Source organism: Euleptes europaea, chromosome 6 (genome assembly GCF_029931775.1).
Source record: "Euleptes europaea isolate rEulEur1 chromosome 6, rEulEur1.hap1, whole genome shotgun sequence".
NCBI classification, from domain to species: domain Eukaryota; kingdom Metazoa; phylum Chordata; class Lepidosauria; order Squamata; family Sphaerodactylidae; genus Euleptes; species Euleptes europaea.
The window spans coordinates 75323601-75345785 of record NC_079317.1 but is presented as its reverse complement, the minus strand read 5'-3'; the positions used below and the strand labels follow the sequence as shown (position 1 = coordinate 75345785).

General features: G+C 41.9%; 1 protein-coding gene across 1 annotated transcript in view; it reads right to left on the bottom strand.

The window, feature by feature from the left end:
* The window catches only part of ANO3 (anoctamin 3), a 195094-nt gene that overhangs the window by 6068 nt on the left and 166841 nt on the right, over window positions 1-22185 (bottom strand). Inside the window, exons 15-24 of the mRNA XM_056851112.1 lie at window positions 15533-15615; window positions 13845-13985; window positions 13089-13253; window positions 8227-8263; window positions 7389-7500; window positions 5147-5204; window positions 4773-4870; window positions 3339-3484; window positions 3044-3196; window positions 1019-1166 (exon numbers count right to left, since the gene is read on the bottom strand). Coding sequence (XP_056707090.1) covers window positions 1019-1166; window positions 3044-3196; window positions 3339-3484; window positions 4773-4870; window positions 5147-5204; window positions 7389-7500; window positions 8227-8263; window positions 13089-13253; window positions 13845-13985; window positions 15533-15615 — 1141 coding nt within the window. The remainder of the gene's footprint in view (window positions 1-1018; window positions 1167-3043; window positions 3197-3338; window positions 3485-4772; window positions 4871-5146; window positions 5205-7388; window positions 7501-8226; window positions 8264-13088; window positions 13254-13844; window positions 13986-15532; window positions 15616-22185) is intronic.

Sequence of the window (22185 nt, the reverse complement as noted above, 5' to 3'; positions counted from 1 at the left end):
CGGTTTTCAGAATCAGATCCATATTTTTAATATGCAGTTCAGCTGTATACAAAGTCACTGATAGGAAGCATTCTTCCAATAATGTTTCATTTTTCTAGTTTTTTCACTGCTTGGGGCATGCTAAGGGCCAAAGCAGAGATGATGCTGATACAGCTGATACAGCATCTTTTCTGTATATTTTTAAAGCGAAGCTATGAGAGCTATGAGGAAAAGGCATTTAACTTTTCTATTGTAGCCAGCTGTGCCAATTGAAATGGTCTCACCTGAACTGTTATTAGGCTTGGTGGGGGGAGAAGGAAGGGATCATGACAGCATGTGTTCATTTCATTTTTAGGGCTAACAACAACCTCATCAGGAGAGATCAGGAGAGGAAGGATTCTCCTCTCCTTATGCCAACCTCCAGGTGGTGGCTAGAGATCTCTTGGGATTACAACTGATCTCCAGGTGACAGAAATCAGTTCCCCTCGAGAAAATGACAGCTTTGGATGGTGGACTCTGTGGCGTTATCTTTGATTGAAGTCCCTCCCCTACCCAAACCCCACCTTCCTCAGGCTCCACCCCCAAAATCTCCAGGTATTTCCCAACCCAGAGCTGGCAACCCTACCTAAGTACTTTGTACTCCCTATGTACTTCCTATCTACTGGATTCCCACACAGTTGCTATTGCACTTCTAGAAAATACTGGGAAATTTATTAATGGATTTCTCAGTGTCATGTATGTTTTGGTACTAAGATACAGATATTTGCAAACTTTCAAACTGTGCCATTCAATTTCAGCATGCGACAAAAAAACACAGTCAAAAACTCTAAACTGGGGGAGAGACCGAAAAGGGCACCATCATTTCATTTTAGTACAGATTAGATAGCAGACCACATTTTGGAGCATATTTTGCTTGGCCTCGTAGTATTTTTTGAGCCAATGAAACAATAATAAAAATGTGCAAAACATATAAAATATCTACCAAAACACAACAGTTCCAGCATCAGCTAAAAATACATTTGGAAGATGGAGTAATTACTTTTCCTGTCTGTATCCTTGATCAACACAAGGGCCGTATTTGTATGCATAAACAAATCGTGGGATATAGTCAGAAGTAATGGCGATAACAAAAGCATTGGTGATTACAGCAAGGACTCCTATTCCCTCGAGGATTCCATACCAGATTCCTAGGAGAAAACAATAATAATAAATTGAAACATGACAATGAATAAAAACCTGTTCTTTTTACACAGTTTTCTGTCCACATCCAAATAAGCTTTTGATTCTATTACAAGACAGAATTAAAAATGCTGCTTCCCGGCAGTACAGCCATTTTTGCCCTTCAGTTGAATTGCCTAGAAAACAAATACCTTCTAATTTTAGATTTTCCATTCTCAAAATTCCTCCCCCTTCCTCACATTGCATTTGTCTCTATTTTAAATTACTGTACATGTGTGAAAACAACAAATAATGCCCCTTAAAAGGGTTCTGGTGCTATGCCTTTTCAGATGGAAGTGGGAATGGGGCTGAATCAGAACTGTTTTTACACAGGTGCAAGTCATGATATAAGGCAAAGCGTCTGCCAGTTTCTCCCTCCTTTGCAGGGTCTTATGTTTTACCTCATACCCTCCTTCAGGTCCATTGTCCCCTGCAGGTTGCTTTTGGAGGAGCACAACGAGTTGCAGTAAGAGGAGGAAACATTTTACTCTGTAACAGCTGCTGCCCTCATGATGCTACAGATCCAAGCCAGTGATTTTGGCAGTGTGTTGTACGTGTGCTGCTGACTTTTAAGATGGGCAGCCCAATCCTGTGTGTGTGGGGGGTAGATACGTGATGGCCGAGGATGGCACAGCCACGTTGCCTCTTCAAAGGCTTCCCGGCTGGAAAAATATATGTAATAAATGAGATAAAATACAAAACCCCACAAAACTCCTCCATGGAGTTTCATGGGGCTACACCAGCTACTTTGCTGGCATAGCAATGCTGCAGCATAGAAGGGCATTCCTGGGCCAAAGGGGCTTGGAAGCTGCCTAAAGGCAGCTCTGCCCTGGGAACGTCCCGGGAATCCCCCCCTGGATGCCAGCGTGGGGAGTTTTGCTGGGACTACACCCTGGGGAGGCAGCGCTGGCGGCCAAGGCCCGCGCTGCTGCATTGCTCTCTGGGGCCGGTGTAAGTGCCCCTGTGCCAGCCACTTATGATGGCACAAACTGGCACGGATGCTGGTGTCAGGTCACACCAGCTCCTATGGTGCTTTGCCCCCCCCCCCCTTAGGATTGCACGGTTAATTGTAATTGGAAATGCTTGGGACTATTATGGAATAAGTAAATTAATGATCACACTCCAGAAGTTTAAAAAAATGACCAGACTTTATGATTTTATGCTATGAAATAATTTTTCTACGCATCGCCATTTTACATGTTGCAGCCTACAAAAATAAAATGGTCGCTTTACATCACCATTCATTTTTTCTAGTATTATTCTTTTCAAAAAGTATCAACATGTTTAATGAACCCCAAATAAACAGTGTGTAACATGCTGTTGCCTCAAGTACATTTACTTGAAAGTGAATTTTGTTGAAATCAATAGAGCTTATGCCCTGGTGTATTTAGGAATGCAGTGCCATGCACTCAAGTTAATAAATATAAGGTTCTTCCTTCAAAGGACAGACTAAATCTGTATTACTTACCTAAGCCAGCTGTAAATGGATTTAACTACTCTGGTTTCAACTAATGACATAAGAATTGCATCAAGAATATCTTAGACACAGTGTCCTAACTTCTCATGGACTTACAGTTCAAAGATCTTCTGACATTTTAAACGTTTCTACATTTTGTTACACTTGCAGAAAGCAATGGTTTTCAGGCATCACAACCTGTACATGCATCGACTTCCTTTTTTAATAAATGTTTATAAAATAAATAGTTATAAAAACCCAATGGATTACATTCTGTGATGTATATCTATCCTTCAACATGAAGTTAAAAAAAGCACTTCTGAACAACTCTAATGTTTGCCACCATTACTTGGTAAAAAGAGCAGCCAAAGTGAACAAGTTTTGTCTCACCTATATCTGTCGCTCTCGCAGGCATTGGCCGCCTCCACTGCGTAACAAACTTATAAGCATCAAGTCTAATTTCTATAATGTTGTTAAGCAATGCCAGAAGAGGTGCCAGTGGAAAAGCAGCTACAAAGATGGTAGTAAAGCCAAACTGTAAAACTAGAAAAAAGGGCATATAGTTAGATAAGGGCACCCCCCCCCCCTCAAGTCTGTAAGAAAAACAAGGCAACTCAGTGGCAGTAAACGCAACTATATCAGCTTCTATTAGAAAATCAAAGGCCAGCTCCTCGGGCATGCTCACCCATCTCTAAGTACTCATCCATCAGACCATGGAGATTCATTGGCTGTAGATTCCAATCTTTTTCCCACTGAGGTAGAGAAAATTTGTGCTCCAATAACTGCCCTCCCTTCTTGATCTTGCGTCGGGACCACCAGTTTTGTAGCAACCTATATCAGACAGCCGAAACATGAAATCTACGGCATCGCTTGCAGTAATTCCACAACTTACTGGGCTCTTTATTCAGCCCTTGGCTTTTTTTTTTTCCATTCCTTGTGAGAATAGGCCTCTAACAGCCCATTCCTGAGCTGAGGCGTAAGGGGACGGCGGGGAAGAGGCACAGTGGCGCCTCTTCCTAAGCCGTTTCCCCGACGCTGTTAAACAACAACAACAACAAAAGCCATTTCGTGGCTTTTTTTTTGTTTAACTGGGGCTTTTGCCCCATTGAAAACAGTGAGGCTGCTCCTGCTAAATAGCAGGCGCAGCAACGCTGTTCCGGCCGCCAGCGCAAGTGGCCGAAAGTGGGTAGGAAGCCGACTAAGCGGCGGCTCCTCCCCCCGGCCAATCCCTGGAACGCCCCCCTGTGCCGATGCAGCCTCTCCACACCGTTAATGGTGCCACGGAGAGGCCACGCCGGCGGAGGGGGAAGGCACAGTCCCGCGGCGCTCGGCCACTGGTGGGACTGGCCTCGCCGCCGGAATGAATGAGTGTAATCGTGTGATTACACGCATTTACGCCGGCGGCGAGGTCACGCCCCCTCCTATCGACTTTCGGCCCTATTCTCAGGAATGGGCTGTATAGGTAGGAAATCCTTGCCAGTGCTATATAAGCCCAATATTTTTTTTGACCATTTTGATAGCCCTTCCAATTACACCATTAGTTTTTTAAGGTGGCATACTACTTTATTTTCAGCTATAGAAATGGAAATGGTACTATGTTTCTTTGGTACCAATGGTACTGACTGTGCACTATAGTGTACAAAATCAAGGTGTAATGGCTCCTGAGGAAAAGGATCTCCATCAAGCCTCATACGGATCTCCTCCAATAACTGCATGTATTTAGGGTTGCCAACCTCCAGGTACAGGTTGGAGATCTCCTGCTATTACAACTGATCTCCATCCGATAGAGCTCAGTTCCCCTGGAGAAAATGGCCACTTTGGTAACTGGACTCCATGGCATTGAAGTCCCTCCCCTCCTCAAACCTCCGCCCTCCTCAGGCTCCACCCCAAAAATCTCCAGGTATTTCCCAACCCGGAACTGGCAACCCTACATGTATTTCTGAGGGCTGCACACACAGGAAAGGATAGGGGATTCCTTTTGTTTGGGCAGCTAAGGTGATTTTAATATTATTCTGTTCCCAGCAGGATAAATCATCAAGCCAGCAATTTGATGTGCCTACAGTTCTAACCACAATGACATGATATTTTTTAGAAAAAGCAGATAATGTTTTGTACTTACGGATAGCCGAGTTCCATGAAGTTGTTCCACATTTGCTTTAAAACCATGATAACACCCATTTGCAGGCAGAGGTCTATCAAGCAGCCACTAGGATGACACTAAAGGGAGAGGCATTACTATGTACACATTTGCAAAGCAACTTTTATCTTTAAGCTGTTTAATTCCTAGCATTTCAAGATTGTTCTAAAGGGGGAAAACATTGAGATTTACTAGCTGCTTGTTTTTATGTCATGTCAACTATTTTAACTGTTCTTAAAAACACACACACATGAAGTTGACTATCCAAGGAACAGAATTATTTGACAGTTGGAAGCACATATCATTACAAAACTGAATGTAGAAAACACATTGGCGGGACAAGTATGGTTGTTTACCTCTTCCAGTCTCCATCTATTAAAAAGTTTGTTGTACTTTCCAGGGCGTCCAGCAAATCTGGGAAGATGAGATTTTTGTTTGTCACTTGAATTTGGAATACATGGATGGCAACATTTAACAACAAGAGGAGGACCCATGAAGAATCACTGATAAGGAGAAATCTTTTGTCCATTCTTGCTGGAGAGTACAGCACCCCCTTGTATCACCACCAGGTCCAGTTCCCATATCACCTCCTTGTCAGTGTTGCTGGCATCACCATCTGCTTGGCACTGACACAATTTTTGAGTGACATTTTGGGCCTTATGGCAAACCAAATCAGTGCTTAAACTCCCATACATTGTGTTTTCACAACATGTGCATGTCACTATTCACTTTTTGATTATTATTTTTATGGAAGTGCGATTTTTCTGCAAAAAAGGGTTTTTTGAAAAGCCTCAGTGAGAGTGCTGGCTAGCCCTCTTGCTCAGATTTGGCCACCCTGCATGGGATCAGGGCTAGTATTTTATAATTAACAATAGCGAGTAAACCTTTTTTACTGTGAATTGTTTGAACACTTCCACTGGATAGAAACTGTTTACTTTTCAAAAGGCACTTCCTGTTACCAGTGGTTTTTGAGTTATTTTGATGCTTTTATCATCTTTTTGTTCTCCTTACATCTTCTGAATGCTACTTTATTCTTTGCTTTCACTGTCCCTGACCTCATTTACCCTCACTGCTGTTTAATCTGACTGGTTGTGACAACCAACCCACATTCTTTCTCAATGAAGTAACAATGCTACATGTGAAGACTTCACATAAAGCCATTCAATAAATTGTTTAGGTCTCCATAACTAATTCAATTAAATAATAGTGAGGTCAAATGAGTCAGACCACCCCCCCAGCAAAAAGAACCAGCAACTGGAATGGGGAGAGGCAATAACAAAATCCAGATAGTCATTAAGATCTTTTTTGGTAATGTGTTCAGCTACATAAAATATGCTAATTTTGATGTGTATAAATCAGAGAATATTCAGAACAACCTTAGTTAAGTAGAGAAGGCAAACATTCCAGTTAAGATTCCTGTGAATTGTTCGATATGAACACAATCAAGAATTTTGATACAAACACAATTGAGAATCTCCATGTTCACTTCAACGAAGAAGACAGTTCTGCACACACAAACAGATGCCTGTCTTGAGCTCCTCCCTTCCTTGATGGGGGAGTCTGTGCAATTGGAAAGCTTCATGTGTGCATCAGATTCCCTAAATTTTCATCCAATTACTGATTTGGAGCAAAGTCTTTTAATTAAAACAGAGCAAGAAGGATAAGGACCTAACTGCACATTACATTTTCACTACAAGGCATCCACATGTTTACTGCAGAGGTGTGTTTTGAAGTTCTATGTTTCACAGGTGCATGTGAACCCGAATCGGATCAGGATCATTGTGTGTGTGAATGCATACACACAGAGAGAAAGATAGAGAGTCAGATGATATTTGCCCCACTGTGTATTGATTAGCTACATGTTACATTTCCGCAGAGGGGCAAATAACACACCTCCAAGGCACACTGTGGTGTCAGCTTGAATTGTGCCCACAAACACCTGGGAAGTATGGATCTTCAGAACAAATGCAGGGACATTCTCTGGGAAATTGTGACATGTATTTACTTTGAAGAAATGTGAATGAGAAAAAATGGAAACATAGCCACTGGCCTCTGACACGGATAGGTGGATAGATCAGGTGCCTCTAAAAATGGAAACACACTACTTTCCAGCATCTTTCATATACTGGGCCTCTTCAAACCAGAGACAAGACGGGCATTCTGAGACCTCATAACTCACCCATGAGACTTTCCCCTCACCCAATGTCTCCGTGCAAGTTCCCTGTGCAAAGGAGCTGCACATACTTAGTTTGCATAGCAGCACAAGATCTGCCAGCACAAGATCTGCTATAGGTTTCTGGCATGACATTAAACATGCACAGCTGCTTTGCACAAGTTGTAGTCCAGTTTAAATGAGACCCTGAAACCACACACAGTTCCACAAGGACTCTGTGTATGATGTGCCACATTGAAATGGGGCCAACAGTGGGCAGTCAAACACATACCTAACTCTCTCTGGATTATGCCTTAGTATCCAGGCTGCATTTAAAGCCACAAACATCTTCAGCTATCAAGAAACCACTGTAATATGTCCATGATGGTTCATGTTTTTTTGTTATTTATTTTCTGGGAGTTAAAATTAACTTCAAATTAACTTACCTTCCAAGAAAAAAAGCAATGTAGAAGATAGAACTGTTTAAGTTGACAAATTGGAAGAGAAACATTTTCAAGGCAAAACTGTTTTCCCACTCTGAATCTGTCCTAGGATGTTCTATAAGAATGAAAGAGGACACATTACTCATTGGCAAGAAAATTCATATTTTCTGATCTAGATTCCCTGCTCTGGATTGGCAGATGACTTTCATTGAGACAGTGTGCTGCATATCACTCTGCATGTGAAAGACAAGCAGGCACTACTCAAGTTGCATCCATAAAAAATCATCATAAATGAATGGCCAGAAAGGTTACTTGCCTGCTTTGATTTATAATCTGACATATTCACATGTGCTGAGAACAAGTAAAAAAACCCAACCCTCCCAGTAGATTAAGAAATGACCATCCCTTTCAACCTATTTGCCATGGGTACCAGGCTTAGACAAAAAGAATTTGCCCTCAAATAAAGTCTGCATTCACTACACTTATCATTATAGGGGAAAGGTTAAAGGAAGTCATTATATGGAGGGAAATAATTTAATTAGAGCTGCGGTGCTGGAGAAAAGAGGGTTAACCCTTTCCTCATTAACTTGAACTAATTTACCCCCTTGAAGCTACTATTTGCCTCAAGAGGAAAAATATCAAATTACAATTATGGATACTCTTGGAAAAACAGCAAAATAAGATTGTTTGTCCCCTCATCTGGTTTCACCTTCAGTAATAAAACGTTACATTTTTGACATTATGATAATGTTTTTGTGTTAAGTACTTTGTCAGATCCTTCCCTAACCACAGAGAAATGAATCATCATAGCAATATTCAATGTATCAACACAACTACCTACCTAAATCTGTTAAGAGATAGGCAACTTTTTCATATACCTAAAACAGAGTTGAGAAAAACTTTAGAAAACAAATCATATGATTTCAAAAAGGAATATCTTAAACCAGCTATGAAACTGAAAAAAAATGTAGCAAAATATTACCTTCCCTAACATGCTTGGGTTCCAGGACTTACCCTGGAGCCCGCTTTGGAGGCCTGGGCAGGGGGGAAGGAGGTGGGGGTTGGGGGCAATGTTTTCCCAGTGAGGCTGGGCGCGGCCATGCAGTTTGGCCCGCCGATCAGCTGTTTGACCGACCACGTGGGATATTTTACAATGGCCCAGCCGGTAGGCTTGAATAAGCCTATCGGCAGGCCTGGTGGGGGGAGGGGGTGTTCTGCTAGGGAGCAGACAGCAAGGGAGTTTTTCACTCCAGTCCACTCTCCTAGCATATTAGTAGGGCTGCCTCACCTCTCTCCCTCATTTCCCCTTTTCAGCTTTGCCCACCCTCCCTCCCCTTTGTCAGATTGTTATTGCTAGGATAACTAGTTTATTGTTAATGTTAGTTGTTTATTTATGTTAAGCGGTGTTAGCATGGAACTGGTTCAGTTTTGAGAAAGGTGGCCTTTCTCCTTATCAGGGATCCCAATAAGGGATTTTGGGGAAGGCTAGGGTGGGACATGCCCAGCTCAGGGGCTGTCCAGATGCCTCCTTCCAAGTGGTAGGGGAACAACCTAGTGGCTCACGCCCAGGTAGATCCCAGGACTACCATCCCATGCATCTCCCAGTGGGCTCGCTGCATTGGGGCTGGTCAATGACCCTGAACCAGTTACCATGCTACGCCAATGCATCTTCAGCCTTTGCCAACAAACATTGGCTATTTCATCCAATGTTTGCCTGATGACCAATTATTATGTTGCATCAATGGTTGGGGTTATACTGCCTCCTCTCATGCCCATATTTGGCCCTGGGCCAGCAACCAGGGGCTAAAAAAATGCATCTTTGTTTCAACTACTCTTTACCAGTAGTGTTGAAATATAACATCCGGATCCATCTTTATGTCAGGTAGAGGGGAAAGTGTCCCATTAAACAATGGTGTGTGCTGGAAGGGATGGTGTAGACTTAGATTTCTATGAGAAATAACCTCACAGTTACATGCTTTTTACTATCTACCTTAGATTTCTCTCCTTACAGGCATGTCAGATGAAATTTGATGCCACATCTTTATTTTTTTCTTTGGCAGTGGCCACTCAATAAATGTTAGAAACACTGCCCCCCACAAACTAAACTTAAGTGGACTGGATCCAAATTTAGCCAGTGGAGCACTGCTGACAGAATGGAACTTTCCTGCCTTTGTGCCCTGCTACAGTCCTCTATTTCCCTCAACTGCTGCTTATGGAGGGCATAATGATAAAGTACCCCAATTTATTGTATCCCAAATACTGTGTATCCAACTGAGATATGCCTCTAAATAAAATCATACAATGTGACTATGAGTGCTCCTTATATAATTCAAGATACTTATAATTATACCATGTGACTCGTTTATACTAGAAAGAGGCCACTAGACAGGAATTTCCAGTTTTATTTGTGTACTGGGAGGCAAAGAAAGATGGTAGAGAAATTAAACACTCCACCCACATTCTAAACATGAACTTCAGCCCTAGGGCATGGTCAGATTTAAAACTGAGACTCATTTCCTGGAGTTATCTCCACATTTGTAAGTCTTGCTTTTCTCACAAACGTGTCAGAGCTTGCCATGTTACAAATATGGGACTTCAAATAACATCATCTTATATTCTAATAGTGAAGTCAGCCAAATCTTTGGATACTTAAATACTAGGGTTGCCAACCTCCAGGTACTAGCTGGAGATCTCCCACTATTACAGCTGGTCTCCAGCCAATAGAGATCAGTTCATCTGGAGAAAAATGGCTGCTTTGGCAATTGGACTCTATGGCATTGAAGTCCCTCCCCACCCCAAGCCCCGCCTTTTACCAGCCAATTACCCTGACTCAACTAGGCCTACCTGCTTGCTACTGTTCAATAGCAGCCACCCTATGAAAGCCAGTGTGGTATAGCAGTTAGAGCTTCAGAGTAGGGTCTGGGAGACCCAGGTTCAAACTCCCATGTTGATATGGAAGCTCACTAGGTGATTTTGGACCAGTCAAATAGTTTCAGCCTAACCTACCTCAAAGGGTTGTTGTGTGGATAAAAAGGAGGGGAGGAGAATAATATAAGCTGGTTTGGTCCCCATTCTGGAGAAAGGCTGGGTATAAATGAAGTAACTAAATATTAAATTTAGCTGAAGATGGGAGGCAGATGAAAGGTAAGTTGGTGAATGGCTGAGAAGGAGAGAATGAAGCAGGGAAAGGGAAGAGGATATGGAGGTCACCAGGAGGGGGGGAAGAGGAAATATTGTGTGGCTGGGAATAGAGGGGAAATTGAGGTGCCCCCTTACAAGTACTTGAGGGTTCCCTACCGTGCAAGTGGGCCTGGCTCAGTGGCCAGCAACACACAACTAGGCTACACTTTTCCAGGGTAGAGGTTGCTGGGGTGTGAGGGGGAAAGCTTAAGACAGAGGGGCAGATAAAGGTAGGTTTGCTGTTGGGTGGGAAGGAGACAGAGTTGCCAACTCAGGTTAGAAAATTCATAGAGATTTGGGGTGTAGAACCTGGGCAGGGTCGATTTTGAAGAGGGGAGGGACCTCAAAGGGGTATAATGCCATGGATTCCACTCTCCAAAGCAGTTATTTCCTCCAGGGGATCTAAGGTTTCCAACCTCCAGGTGGGGGCTGGAGATCACCTGGCACTACAACTGTTTTCCAGATGACAGAGAGCAGTTCCCCTGGAGAAAATGGCTCTTTTGGAGGGTGGACTCTATGGCATTATACACTGCTGAGGTTGATGTCATCCTAAAACCTCGCCCTCCAAAGTCTCCACCCCCAAACCTCCAGGAATTTCCCAACCTGGAGCTGGCAATTCTAGAAGGACAGAAGAAAGCAGGAAAAAGGGATAGACTGAGGGCTTTCAGGAAAGGGAAAGAGGAAATAGTGGGGGAGGGAAAAATGAGATGCCTTCCACACATCCTTGCGGGTTCCTGCTTGTTATAAATGACTAAACAAATGTTCCAAAAATCTATTTATCAGAGCACTAAGTACTCGTTGCCACTGATAAGCATAATGATGCAGAGTGCTAGGGCATATGAGGTTTGCCTTGTGTGGTAGATAAAATCTGTTAGGAAGATATTTAGCACAAAACGTTTTACAAAATTAAGAATCAGCTGCAGCAATAGAGATTGTAGAGCTATACTGCAAAGTCTGGAAACTTTGGCTTAGTGCTGATTCTCAAATAATAAAATATGTTTTTAAATATGTTGTGTACCACCCTGAGCCTGGCTTTGCTGAGGAGGGTGGGATATAAGTATAATAAAATAAAATAAATAAAAGAGAGACTAAGATGGCCAAAAGGTTAAGAGATAATCTAGCTGCATCAGTCACTTTTCTTTTGGTGTGCCCTGCAGCCTACATGTGGAATTCTCACCTGCCTACCTCTTACCCAACTGGAACCTGCCTTACTTTCATAAAACTAGGCGTGCATGGACGGAACTGGGTGCAAAGAACAAATGGATTATCCCACGTAGATGACACTATAACATAAATGGTCTCTGCAATTATGTAAGCAATTTGATATCACTGAATGTTTTTTCCTCCACTGAATTTTATTTCTCCATAAAAATGTACTCCTGAGACATGTATTAAAATGGCTACTGGTTTGACGAACAAAAAATGGTACAGATTAAAGGTGGGCGTTTGACAAGTAACTAATCAAAAAACGAGCCGAGCATGTCTTGTCTGATCACCTTGGAAGGGCAAACTAATTTGAATGGACCTGAACCGGCTAGGCTAATTCTGGCTGTTTTTCTGGTGCCACTATGATGTCTGCAGCTGCTTTTTGCTTTCCGTTTCCATTTCCAATGCTGTCTTTAAGTTTCTGTTTCCCTGAGGTGCAAAAGGTAGGAACGGGGGAGAATCACTCGGCAAATAATTGCCTAGGAACACCATCCAATCAGAACTCTTCGTCCTTCCCACCAAACGTTATCAGCCCATTAGCTCTGATTAACATTTCTGTACACAGCATTTCCAACCAGTCACATTTTGGGAAGACTCTCTTTTCATATAACCAAGGGTGTTAGCCTGAGTCATCCAACTTATTGGGCGATGGTACTACCAGGCATATGCTTTGCATACTCATGGGACTTGTTCGTGCTGATTGTTATGGATTTAGCATTGAAAAGATCTTTCCATTTTCCAGACCCAAATTAATTTCTAATGCTGCAGTATAAGTGAATTAAACTGACCAGTGGGATTCTCGGCATTAAAGCCAGGGATCCATTTGCCTTGGCCCCATGAGTTTAAATGAGGCATGAGTAGAATTGCCAACCTCCAGGTACTAGCTGGAGATCTCCCGCGATTACAATTGATCTCCAGCTCATAGAGATCAGTTTGCCTGGAGAAAATGGCCACTTTGGCAATTGGACTCTATGGCAATGAAGTCTCTCCCCTCCCCAAACCCCTCCCCAATCCATGCCCTCCTCAGGCTCCGCCCCCAAAACCTCCCGCTGGTGGCGAAGAAGGACCTGGCAACCCTAGGCATGAGGCTCATTGGGCAACTTATGTGGGATAGCCAATTGGGAGGCTCAGCTTGCAACCGTATACTTTCTACCCCCCCCCCCCCCGCCAAGGTTTTGCTGCTGGCTGCTGGTACACTAGAATAAATTCAACTGCACTTAGCTTAGATCACACCAATTCTAGGTAAACCAATTCTACATTTTAATAATAGATATGCTTGGACCATTCTTTGCAAATCAGTGAAAATCAAGAACTTACAACATTAAGTGACATGATGATCATAAAGTTGATACACACTCCAGTGCCTGATGTTGCAAACTGCCAGTACTTTTTGATAAAATACCACTGGAAAGAGGCAAACTGTTCCATAGCCACCAAGCGGTACACTACAACGGCAAATACTGCTGTGAGTACTAATGATATCTGTAGACAGAGAAAATTGAAAGCACTTATTAAGAATGGACACTTTGCAAATAAACTACATCTGAAAGAAGTTCATGAAAGTACACCTGAAAGATCTTTTAAACTTATCTCATTTAATGGTGAGCCCTGTGGTGCAAAATGGTAAGCTGCAGTACTGCAGTCAAAGCTCTGCTCATGACCTGAGTTTGATCCTAACGGAAGTCAGTTTCAGGTAGCCAGCTCAAGGTTGACTCAGCCTTCTATCCTTCCGAGGTTGGTAAAATGAGTACCCAGCTCACTGGGGGTAAAGGGAAGATGACTGGGGAAGGCACCGGCAAACCACCCTGTAAACATAGTCTTCCTAGTAAATGTCATGATGTGATGTCACCCCATGGGTCAGTAATGACCCAGAGCTAGCACAGGGGACTACCTTTACCCTTTACCATTTAAATACCCATAACTGCATTTTTCAGAATTCTGTAAGGCTTAAACATGGACATTGAGCTCTTATTTTACAGTAGTCTTCCTAAACGTATTCTCCATGAAGTTTATGTTGTCATGAAATAACCCACAAGACTTTTACAAAATTTCCACAATTTTTGGAGTTTTTACCATGAAGAATATTCCTGACACAGACACCATCAGTCGACTAAGTTTATCTGGGAATGGTTGAAAAGGTTCAGGCTTTCCTGTTATGGGATTTACTCGCTCCACTTCAGAATATTTTGCTTCAAACTGGGGGCGAAGCTCTTCCTGCAATTACAAAGATGTCTTTCAGTTCAGGAGTGAGATAAATGGCATATACATCTGGCATAATGTTGATTTTATTGGTATTATTCACATTTCAATGACATGCTTCATATACATCATAAATCAATATGTATATTATTTTAAATTTAACATTCTAATACCAAACTGCATTGCAAGAACCCTGAAAACCACAAGGGATTTTTATTGCAATTAGAGAAATGAAGAAGAACTGAAAGCAGTTGAGACTATTAATGTGTTTAAAAAAAAATTAGGATATCAATGACTGCATAGGGTCATCTCTGCTAGTCCTTCTCATGATACATCTAAAGGTATCATTTACACAGAACCTACTTGTATACTTGCTAAAGTATGTGCTATTGGGAAAATAGAGACTCCCATGTATGTTGAGAATAATATGAGCATCATGTATTTGAATGAAGGCTCTGGGCAAATAGTACCTTTGAATACATGAGGGTGGGGGCAGCCTCAATGGTTGTGAGCCTGATAACCTGCTCCATATGTTAATTTACACATGAATGAGAGGAATCAGAATGGGCATTTCATGGCTAGGACAATGAAAACCTTGAGGCTCATCTAAAGGGAGCCACAGATTTTCTCCTCTTAAGACACATGCCATTCATTCCTATCTTAGCTAGACAGACATTCCAGTGGGCAATTTGAAAAATGTATCATGTTATCAAAACCAACACGACAACATTCCAGTACTAACTGTTCTATGTGGGAGTTGGTCCCACCAATGTCATTGCCCCCCAAGCCTTCTTCACGATCTTACATAGAAGCATCATCTAATTATCTCATAGTTTGCCATAATCTTAGAAATGTCCATTGTTCCCACTGAATGTCATACATTTAAAAGCTTCTCTGCCTGATATTGACCACTTCCAACCAGGGGCTTGAAAACACATCTCTGTCATAGCAGCAGCAAGGGACTTAGGGTCGAATGGAAACAGCCACACACCCCATTCTGCCACTGTTCCTCCCTGTCATGCACATGTTTTGCACAGGCCTCCCCCAATCCTGCAACCTCCCTCAAAGGCCCTTAAAATGCTTTTCTTTCATTCATTATCCCAGCTGAAAGGGGTACAACACAGAGTTTAGCTCTGCCATTTTGAAAGAGGAGCTTAGCTCCATCCCCCCTCTCCATGGTGGCTACATGGGAGCCTCCAGATGGCACTCTGCTCATAGTCACCCCACAGTTTCTCCTCTACTGAGAAGAAAATTAGGTTTATATTTTCTTGAGAGTAAAGGGGGGGGGAAAGGGCTAGTTGAGTAATTCCCAAATTGGGCATGATGCTTTACTGCACGGGCTTTACTGCATGAGCTTCCCTTTGTCCATGTCAAGAATAATCCCTGTGTGGAAGTAGGCAATATCAGATGGAAATACATCAGATTAGAAGCAGGATAATCAAGCAAAACTCAGCTCTGACCCAAAGCACTGAAACTTTAAATCAGTAAACAGATGCAATGATATTCTTCTAACTATAGTACTTTACTACGGCCCATTATATATTACCTCTTGAGAATCTTACCTCTTCATCCTCCCAATCTATTAGATCCCAGTCATAGGTTAGCACAGCTCTCCGCCTTTTCCAAAACTCTAAGAAAACGGTAGCTATGAAAACCATAAATTATACGTTAACATCATACATCCCAACTTAAGTAATCAAGGGAAACAAACAATTGATTTGCCTTTACAATAGGGGAGGGGCTGTGGCTCAGTTTGTAGAGCATCTGCTTGGCATGCAGAAGGTCCCAGGTTCAATTCCTAGCATCTCCAGTTAAAGGGACAAGGCAAGTAGGTGATGTGAAAGACCTCTGCTTGAGACCCTGGAAAGCCACTGCCAGTCTGAGTAGACAATACTGACTTGGATGGACCAAGGGTCTGATTCAGTATAAGGCAGCTTCATGTGTTCATGTGTTCAATACAGTGTAAAACTTACTAGACCATTAGTTGTGTTTTTCCCATTCTCAGAGCCCCTGTGTAGTGTACAACTGAAGCTGGAAACTATGAAAGATTATCCATCTGGCTTCTTCTTTTAAATGCAGATCTTCTGCACTGACATTGTAACTCATACTGCCTTTTGGTATAAAGGTTCCATGGTACCACATGCTTTATTTAGAAGCATTAGATAGGTTATTTATTTATTTTTGGATTTATATCCTGCTCTATCCGTGCCAAAGATTATTCTAAGAACAAGACAATAAATTTCCAAGTCCAAATTTTGCATCCACACAAGAAACTATGGGATATAGCTTAAGTATCCTGATTTTGTAAAAGTTTTTAACAATTTATTCTAAAAGCTAATCCACATCTATAGCTTTTACCTTTCCCTGGTTTTATTATTTTTATCTTAGTGTCTTTTCTCCAGGGGAACTGTAGTGTGGGAGACGACCGCCAACCTACAGTTGGGGCTTGCAATTCTCCTGAAATTACAATTCATCTCGAGACTACAGAGATCAGTTCCCCTGGAGAAAATGGCAGCTTCTGAAGGTGGGCTGAATGGAATCCCATCCCTGCTGACTTCCATCATTTCCCAAACCCCTCTCCCAGCTCCATCCCAAAATCTCCAGGAATTTCCCAACCTGAAGTTGGTAACTTTATCTGGTGACCAGTTGTAATTCCAAAGTACTAAGTAAAAGACTGTGACTAGAGAAGACCATGTATGGATGCACTCTCATTGACAAAATATTGAAGAATATATGAAGAGTATTTATGGCTTTCAAGAATCTTGTGTGGAAACTAACCAAACTATTCCACTCACTAATCATACATTCCTGTAACACTTGAGTACCTTTCAAAAAATGTTATCAATGCAGAGTACATTTGGAAAAGAACAGCCAAAAATGCCTTAATCTTGATTAGATCAGTGTATTAAATTGCACATTGTAAATCCACCTCAAATGTGGAATGATTCCTCCTCTCTGGGAGACATGTCTGCTCTAGCAGATATTAACGGTATGTATTTTAGTGGTCTGATTCAAGGCTGGCAAGTTTAGATTTTCCAATATTTTCTTTAAACCTACATAGGGTTGAGAACATTAGGCCATGAAGAGTTGTCTTGAAGGGGTAATTTGAGCAGTGTACATATGAATTTTGATTGCCATGTTCATTAAATTTAAAATGAATTAAGAGGCTGTGGATTTAATTCAAAGATGCCCTTGCTACAATTGCCAACTCTGGCTTGAAGAATTCCTGAAGATTTGGGAGTTGTGCCTGGGGAGGGTAGAGTTTGTGGGGAGGGGAAGGAGCTCAATGGGAAGGAATGCCAGAAAATCCATCCTCTGAAGCTACCTTTTATTCCATGGAATTGATCTTTGTAGTCTCAGTTGTAATTCTGGGAGAATTCCACACTCCACCTGGAGGTTGGTAACCCTAGCCTTTGCACAACTAGAAAGTATTTTCACTCGCAGTTTCTGTGAATTTCCCATTCAAGATGCTCCCAAATCTTCAGGAGCATCTTTTCCTGTGGCAGTTGGGTTTGTATAAGACAGAGAAATCTGATCCCCGATCAGAGCGCTGCCTCTTGGATCCAACCCAGTGAGTGGAATCATAACTTTACTAAATTGTTTTCATATTTACCCTCCCTTTGAAAAAAAGTGATGCATGCTTGCAAAAAAACCCCAAAAAAACACGTCCTCATTTTGCAAAGACAAACCCTTTGTGACTTCAGCTTGGGAATACAGAAATGGTACAAAATTACTGGTTGAAAGTAATTATTGTTCATTTCATGCAATACTTGAGTTAAATCAAGACAGACCTTCCATACACATTTCTTCTTATCTAAAGCACCTTTTTCTCCAGAACAGTGGAACTCTGTCCATTTCATATTGAAAGGTTCTAATTCTGTGAACTCTGTAATAATATGTCTCAACTACAACAGCCGAGAAGCAGGTCCGTCTGGTTCTCAGGTGCTCTATTACGCCCAGAGAAATACAGCCCCACCTAATTTCATTTGCACTGTGCATTCCACCGACACATTTACATTTCCTTATATGCAGCAGCTTTTCAGCACTGTGGACTAATTACATTCATCGTACGGGGAGAGTTATTTCAACACTTACATATTATTGCTGAGTTAAAAAGGTAAGTGTTTTTTAATTCATGGTTTAGACTCGCTTGCGTTAATTTTTCATAATGTCTCTGGGCACAAGCGATGTTGGTTAGAAAACCGGCAGCAGTAGCAGAAAGGTAACATCTTGGCCTTGCAAGCACAGATCTGTTCTAAGAGAGCAATCCTAAGCAGGTCTACTCAGAATCTTACTCAGGTCTATTCAGTGGTGCTTACTCCCAGGACAATATTCTTAAGAGTGCACTGTAAATAAGGTAATACTTTAGTTTAACCTACATACTTTTAAAACTGTTACTTTGCCTTCAATATGAAGCAGGTGATACTAGTAAACAAGCTTTAAACCAGTTTTAGAACATGAGACTGAACATGAAATGTTTAATGTGAACAAATGTTTACTATGCAGGTATAAAGATAAATTCTACCCCGATTATACTTTTTACTGCTAGGCAAAATTGTGCTTTCAAAGAGGATATTATATTGCAGTCTTTGTCAACCAAAATGTCTCTGTACTTTTGAAGATTTCCCCAGTTTTCTACAATCCCCCACCCACACTAGTTTTCCTACTTTATAAGGAAAGCCAGTCCATCTGCATGTGCGATTTTGCGTATGGAGTACAATAGCAAGAGACGCATCCCCATAAACGCATATGAACATATGTGTTTGTCACTTGCGCTCAGAAAAATGGAAAAATTAACATGCAGTAATTGGGTTTTTTTGTTTTGTTTTTTTGTGTGGACATAATATAGAAAAGATCGGCATCTGGAAAAAAACCAGAAAGAGAAAGGTATTTTAACTATGGAACTTAAAATTCCCTCACAATACTGGCATTCACTTTGAATTTTCCTTAGTAAGCTGTACACTTAATATTTATGTTTTGCGATTAGTGTTACTAAAGCAGCTGACACAGCCATAATTCAGACCACTGTGTGTTCACCTGCTGCTTATTTTTGGAACAGCCTTGCCATTACACATTTCTTTTTTAAAAAACGGAGGCAGTTTGACATCATTTATGGATTTCTGGTTTTGTGCTTGGGAAGTGCTGCTTGTGTAAGACAGCTGAAGCAAACCCTCAGGGGCTTATGCACGCACTTTGCATACATGCGAATAGTTCTGCATCTTTACAACCTCTTTTGCTTTGATATGAAAAATGGCTCACTGAGGAGGTGACTTTTGCCCTCTGCATTTCTGCCAGGGCTGCTCTACAAGGGGAAAAGGTGATATGGCCGTGTCAGGCTGTAGCTATCAGGGACAGCCGCCTTTGTCTCCTTCACCACAAACTAACTCTCGCCTCTGCTGCCTTCACAGCACCCTTTCCTCCACCTCCATTATTACGAGATGTTGGTAGATGTGAGAGTTCAGCAAGCCCTGTTAGGCAAGTATACATGGCTTAGTGTGATATGTTTCAAGACACCTGGAGGGACGAATTGCTAAACACTCTGGCATCCAAGGGAAAGCAGAAGCTGGCAGTGAGGGAGGGGACAAGTGGGAAGTAGCCACTTCAGGCAGCATTCTCTGTTCGCTTCTCCAACACATCTGTGATAGAAATGTAACCTTTCCCACCAAGAGGACACAGACTCCCACTGCAGGAAAAGCAATCGCCTAACCACAGTAGATATGGAAATTCTGTGGCAGAGACATGAAAAGGTGCACAGACAGAAAACACCGCATCTCTGTCATTTTCAAAATCCCTCAATTGGATGGTCTTTGGCATTCAAATGACCATGGCATGCATTTTACAGCACAACTGCAAATGCTACCGCAATCTTAGGTGGTGTAATGCATATATATATATATATATATATATATATATATATATATATATATATATATATATATATATATATATATATATATATAATATATATATAATATATATATTAGTGTTACTAAATTAGTGTTACTAAAGGAGAATCATCTATACCCATACAATTCTGCATAAATGCACACTTATATATATATATATATATATATATATATATATATATATATATATATATATATATATATATATATATATATATATATATATATATATATATATATAAAACAAAGTATGCATTTATGCAGAATTGTATGGGTATAGATGATTCTCCTTTCATTATACCACATTTAAAATATATTCATAGGAAAGGGCAATCTAATGTATAATTAGAATCTATAACTATAATAACTGCATTATAATGATTGCCATCAAGAAATTAATAGTGCAATCCTAAGCATAAACAACGGCCTTAGACTTGCCTGGGGCCGTTTTGTGGCAGCAGGGTGAGGGGCAGGAGGGAAAGCGAGGCTTCCTTCATCGTGTCACAGCCATGGCAGCGAGCCTCATGGATACAGCAAGGAACCTCCTGATTGGGCCTGGCTGCAGCCTTGGCCAGCCAATCACTGGCTGCTGGGTTCAGCCAAGGGGTGGAGCTTCAGAGGACCTTAAAAGTAGGGTCTCCCCTCTGGTCCACCCCTCACCTTTATAGGCCAGTGCTATAGCCAGACCTGCACACAGTCAGCTCCAGCTGACCTTCTGGTAGGGTTGCCAACCTCCAGGTACTAGCTGGAGATCTCCTGCTATTACAACTGATCCCCAGCTGACAGAGATCAGTTCATCTGGAGAAAATGGCTGCTTTGGCAATTGGACTCTATGGCATTGAAACCCCTCCCCTCCCCAAACCCTGCCTTCCTCAGGCTCCGGCCCAAAAACCTCCCACTGGTGGTGAAGAGGGACCTCACAACCCTACCTTCCAATCCTCTCTTGGCTTCATTTTGTGTAGCAGTTGTTTTTTGATGATGTTCTATTGCCTTTGTGTTCTTGTCAGTGCTTTAGATGGGATGTATCTATTTGGGTAGGGAGTCATGCCTGCATGCCCGCCTACCCCATTTTGGCAGTGGAACCAGTTAGCATCATGGTCAGCTTGGGGGCTATCACCCTGCTCCACTCCCAGGTGGCAAGGGGACTACACATAGGCTTGCATCAACATGGGCTTGCCATTCTGGGTTTCCCCAAGCAAGTGGGCTAGGAGAGAGTTCCATTGGCTGACAGGAGGGTCATTCAAAGCCTGGATCCATGCACAATCCCACATCAATGCTCTGATGGTTGTAGTGAATTAAACTGTTGCATATTTTACCCCAGATGGCTTCTGCGTTGTTTTGTCTGCTTGCCCTTGTTCCCTTCATCTCCTCCCCCCTCCCCCTTAAGACTGCATCAACATCCTTCTAATCGAATTCAATGGGCTTACAAGGCTGTAACTCTGCTTAGGATGGCACTGTAAATCTCTTACTGAGAGATGTCTTATCAATGTATCTGAGTATCTGAATAAATTAGACACCACCTCTTTCCTTCAGTCTCATAATCTATACCTGCTAAGAATCTATCCTTTAATGTTTATATTTATTTAAATTTTTTTTAAAAAAAATATTTAATTTATACCCTGCCCCTTCCCAAGTTGGGCTTGGGGCAGCTTCTGACAATATATGTATACACCAATTAAACATAAGTTAAAACACAGGATTAAAACACATACAATTTAGAAGGCCAACTAATTTCACTTTCTGCAATAAAATGTTTTCCTAAGGTGGGGAGAGCCCATCAGGGTTGTGAGCAGTGGGCCAGTGATCTAATCTGATGTCAGTCTTTAAGGGAGAGAACAGGGGTAAAGGAGAGGGGAGGGCAGCTGCTCCATTAACCATTGCTGTCTCAACCATATGCCTTCTGCTTGCCAAGTTCACACAAAAAAGTAGTGTTGATCAAGAGAAAAGATGAGATTTAAATGTCTCAAACAAAAATATTCTCAAGTTATTGACCCACAGTTATGGAACTTCTTGAGAAGTAGGGCTCCCAGGGCGCTCCTCTCCTCCAGTGGGAGATTTTGGGGGTGGGGATGGCACGCATGTGCCCACGAGCAACGCGATCCCGTCACTTCCAGTTTACTTCTGGAAGCACCGCAGCACAATGGGACAATTTACCACTCAAACCCCAATTGAAAACTGTGCATCATGATGCAGTTTTCCGGAAGTAAACTGGAAATGACGGGATCGTGTTGCTCATAGCTGCATGCACACATGATCCTGGCTGCTGCCAGCAGATGGATTAGCGGGCAATTGCCCACCATTCCAAGCCA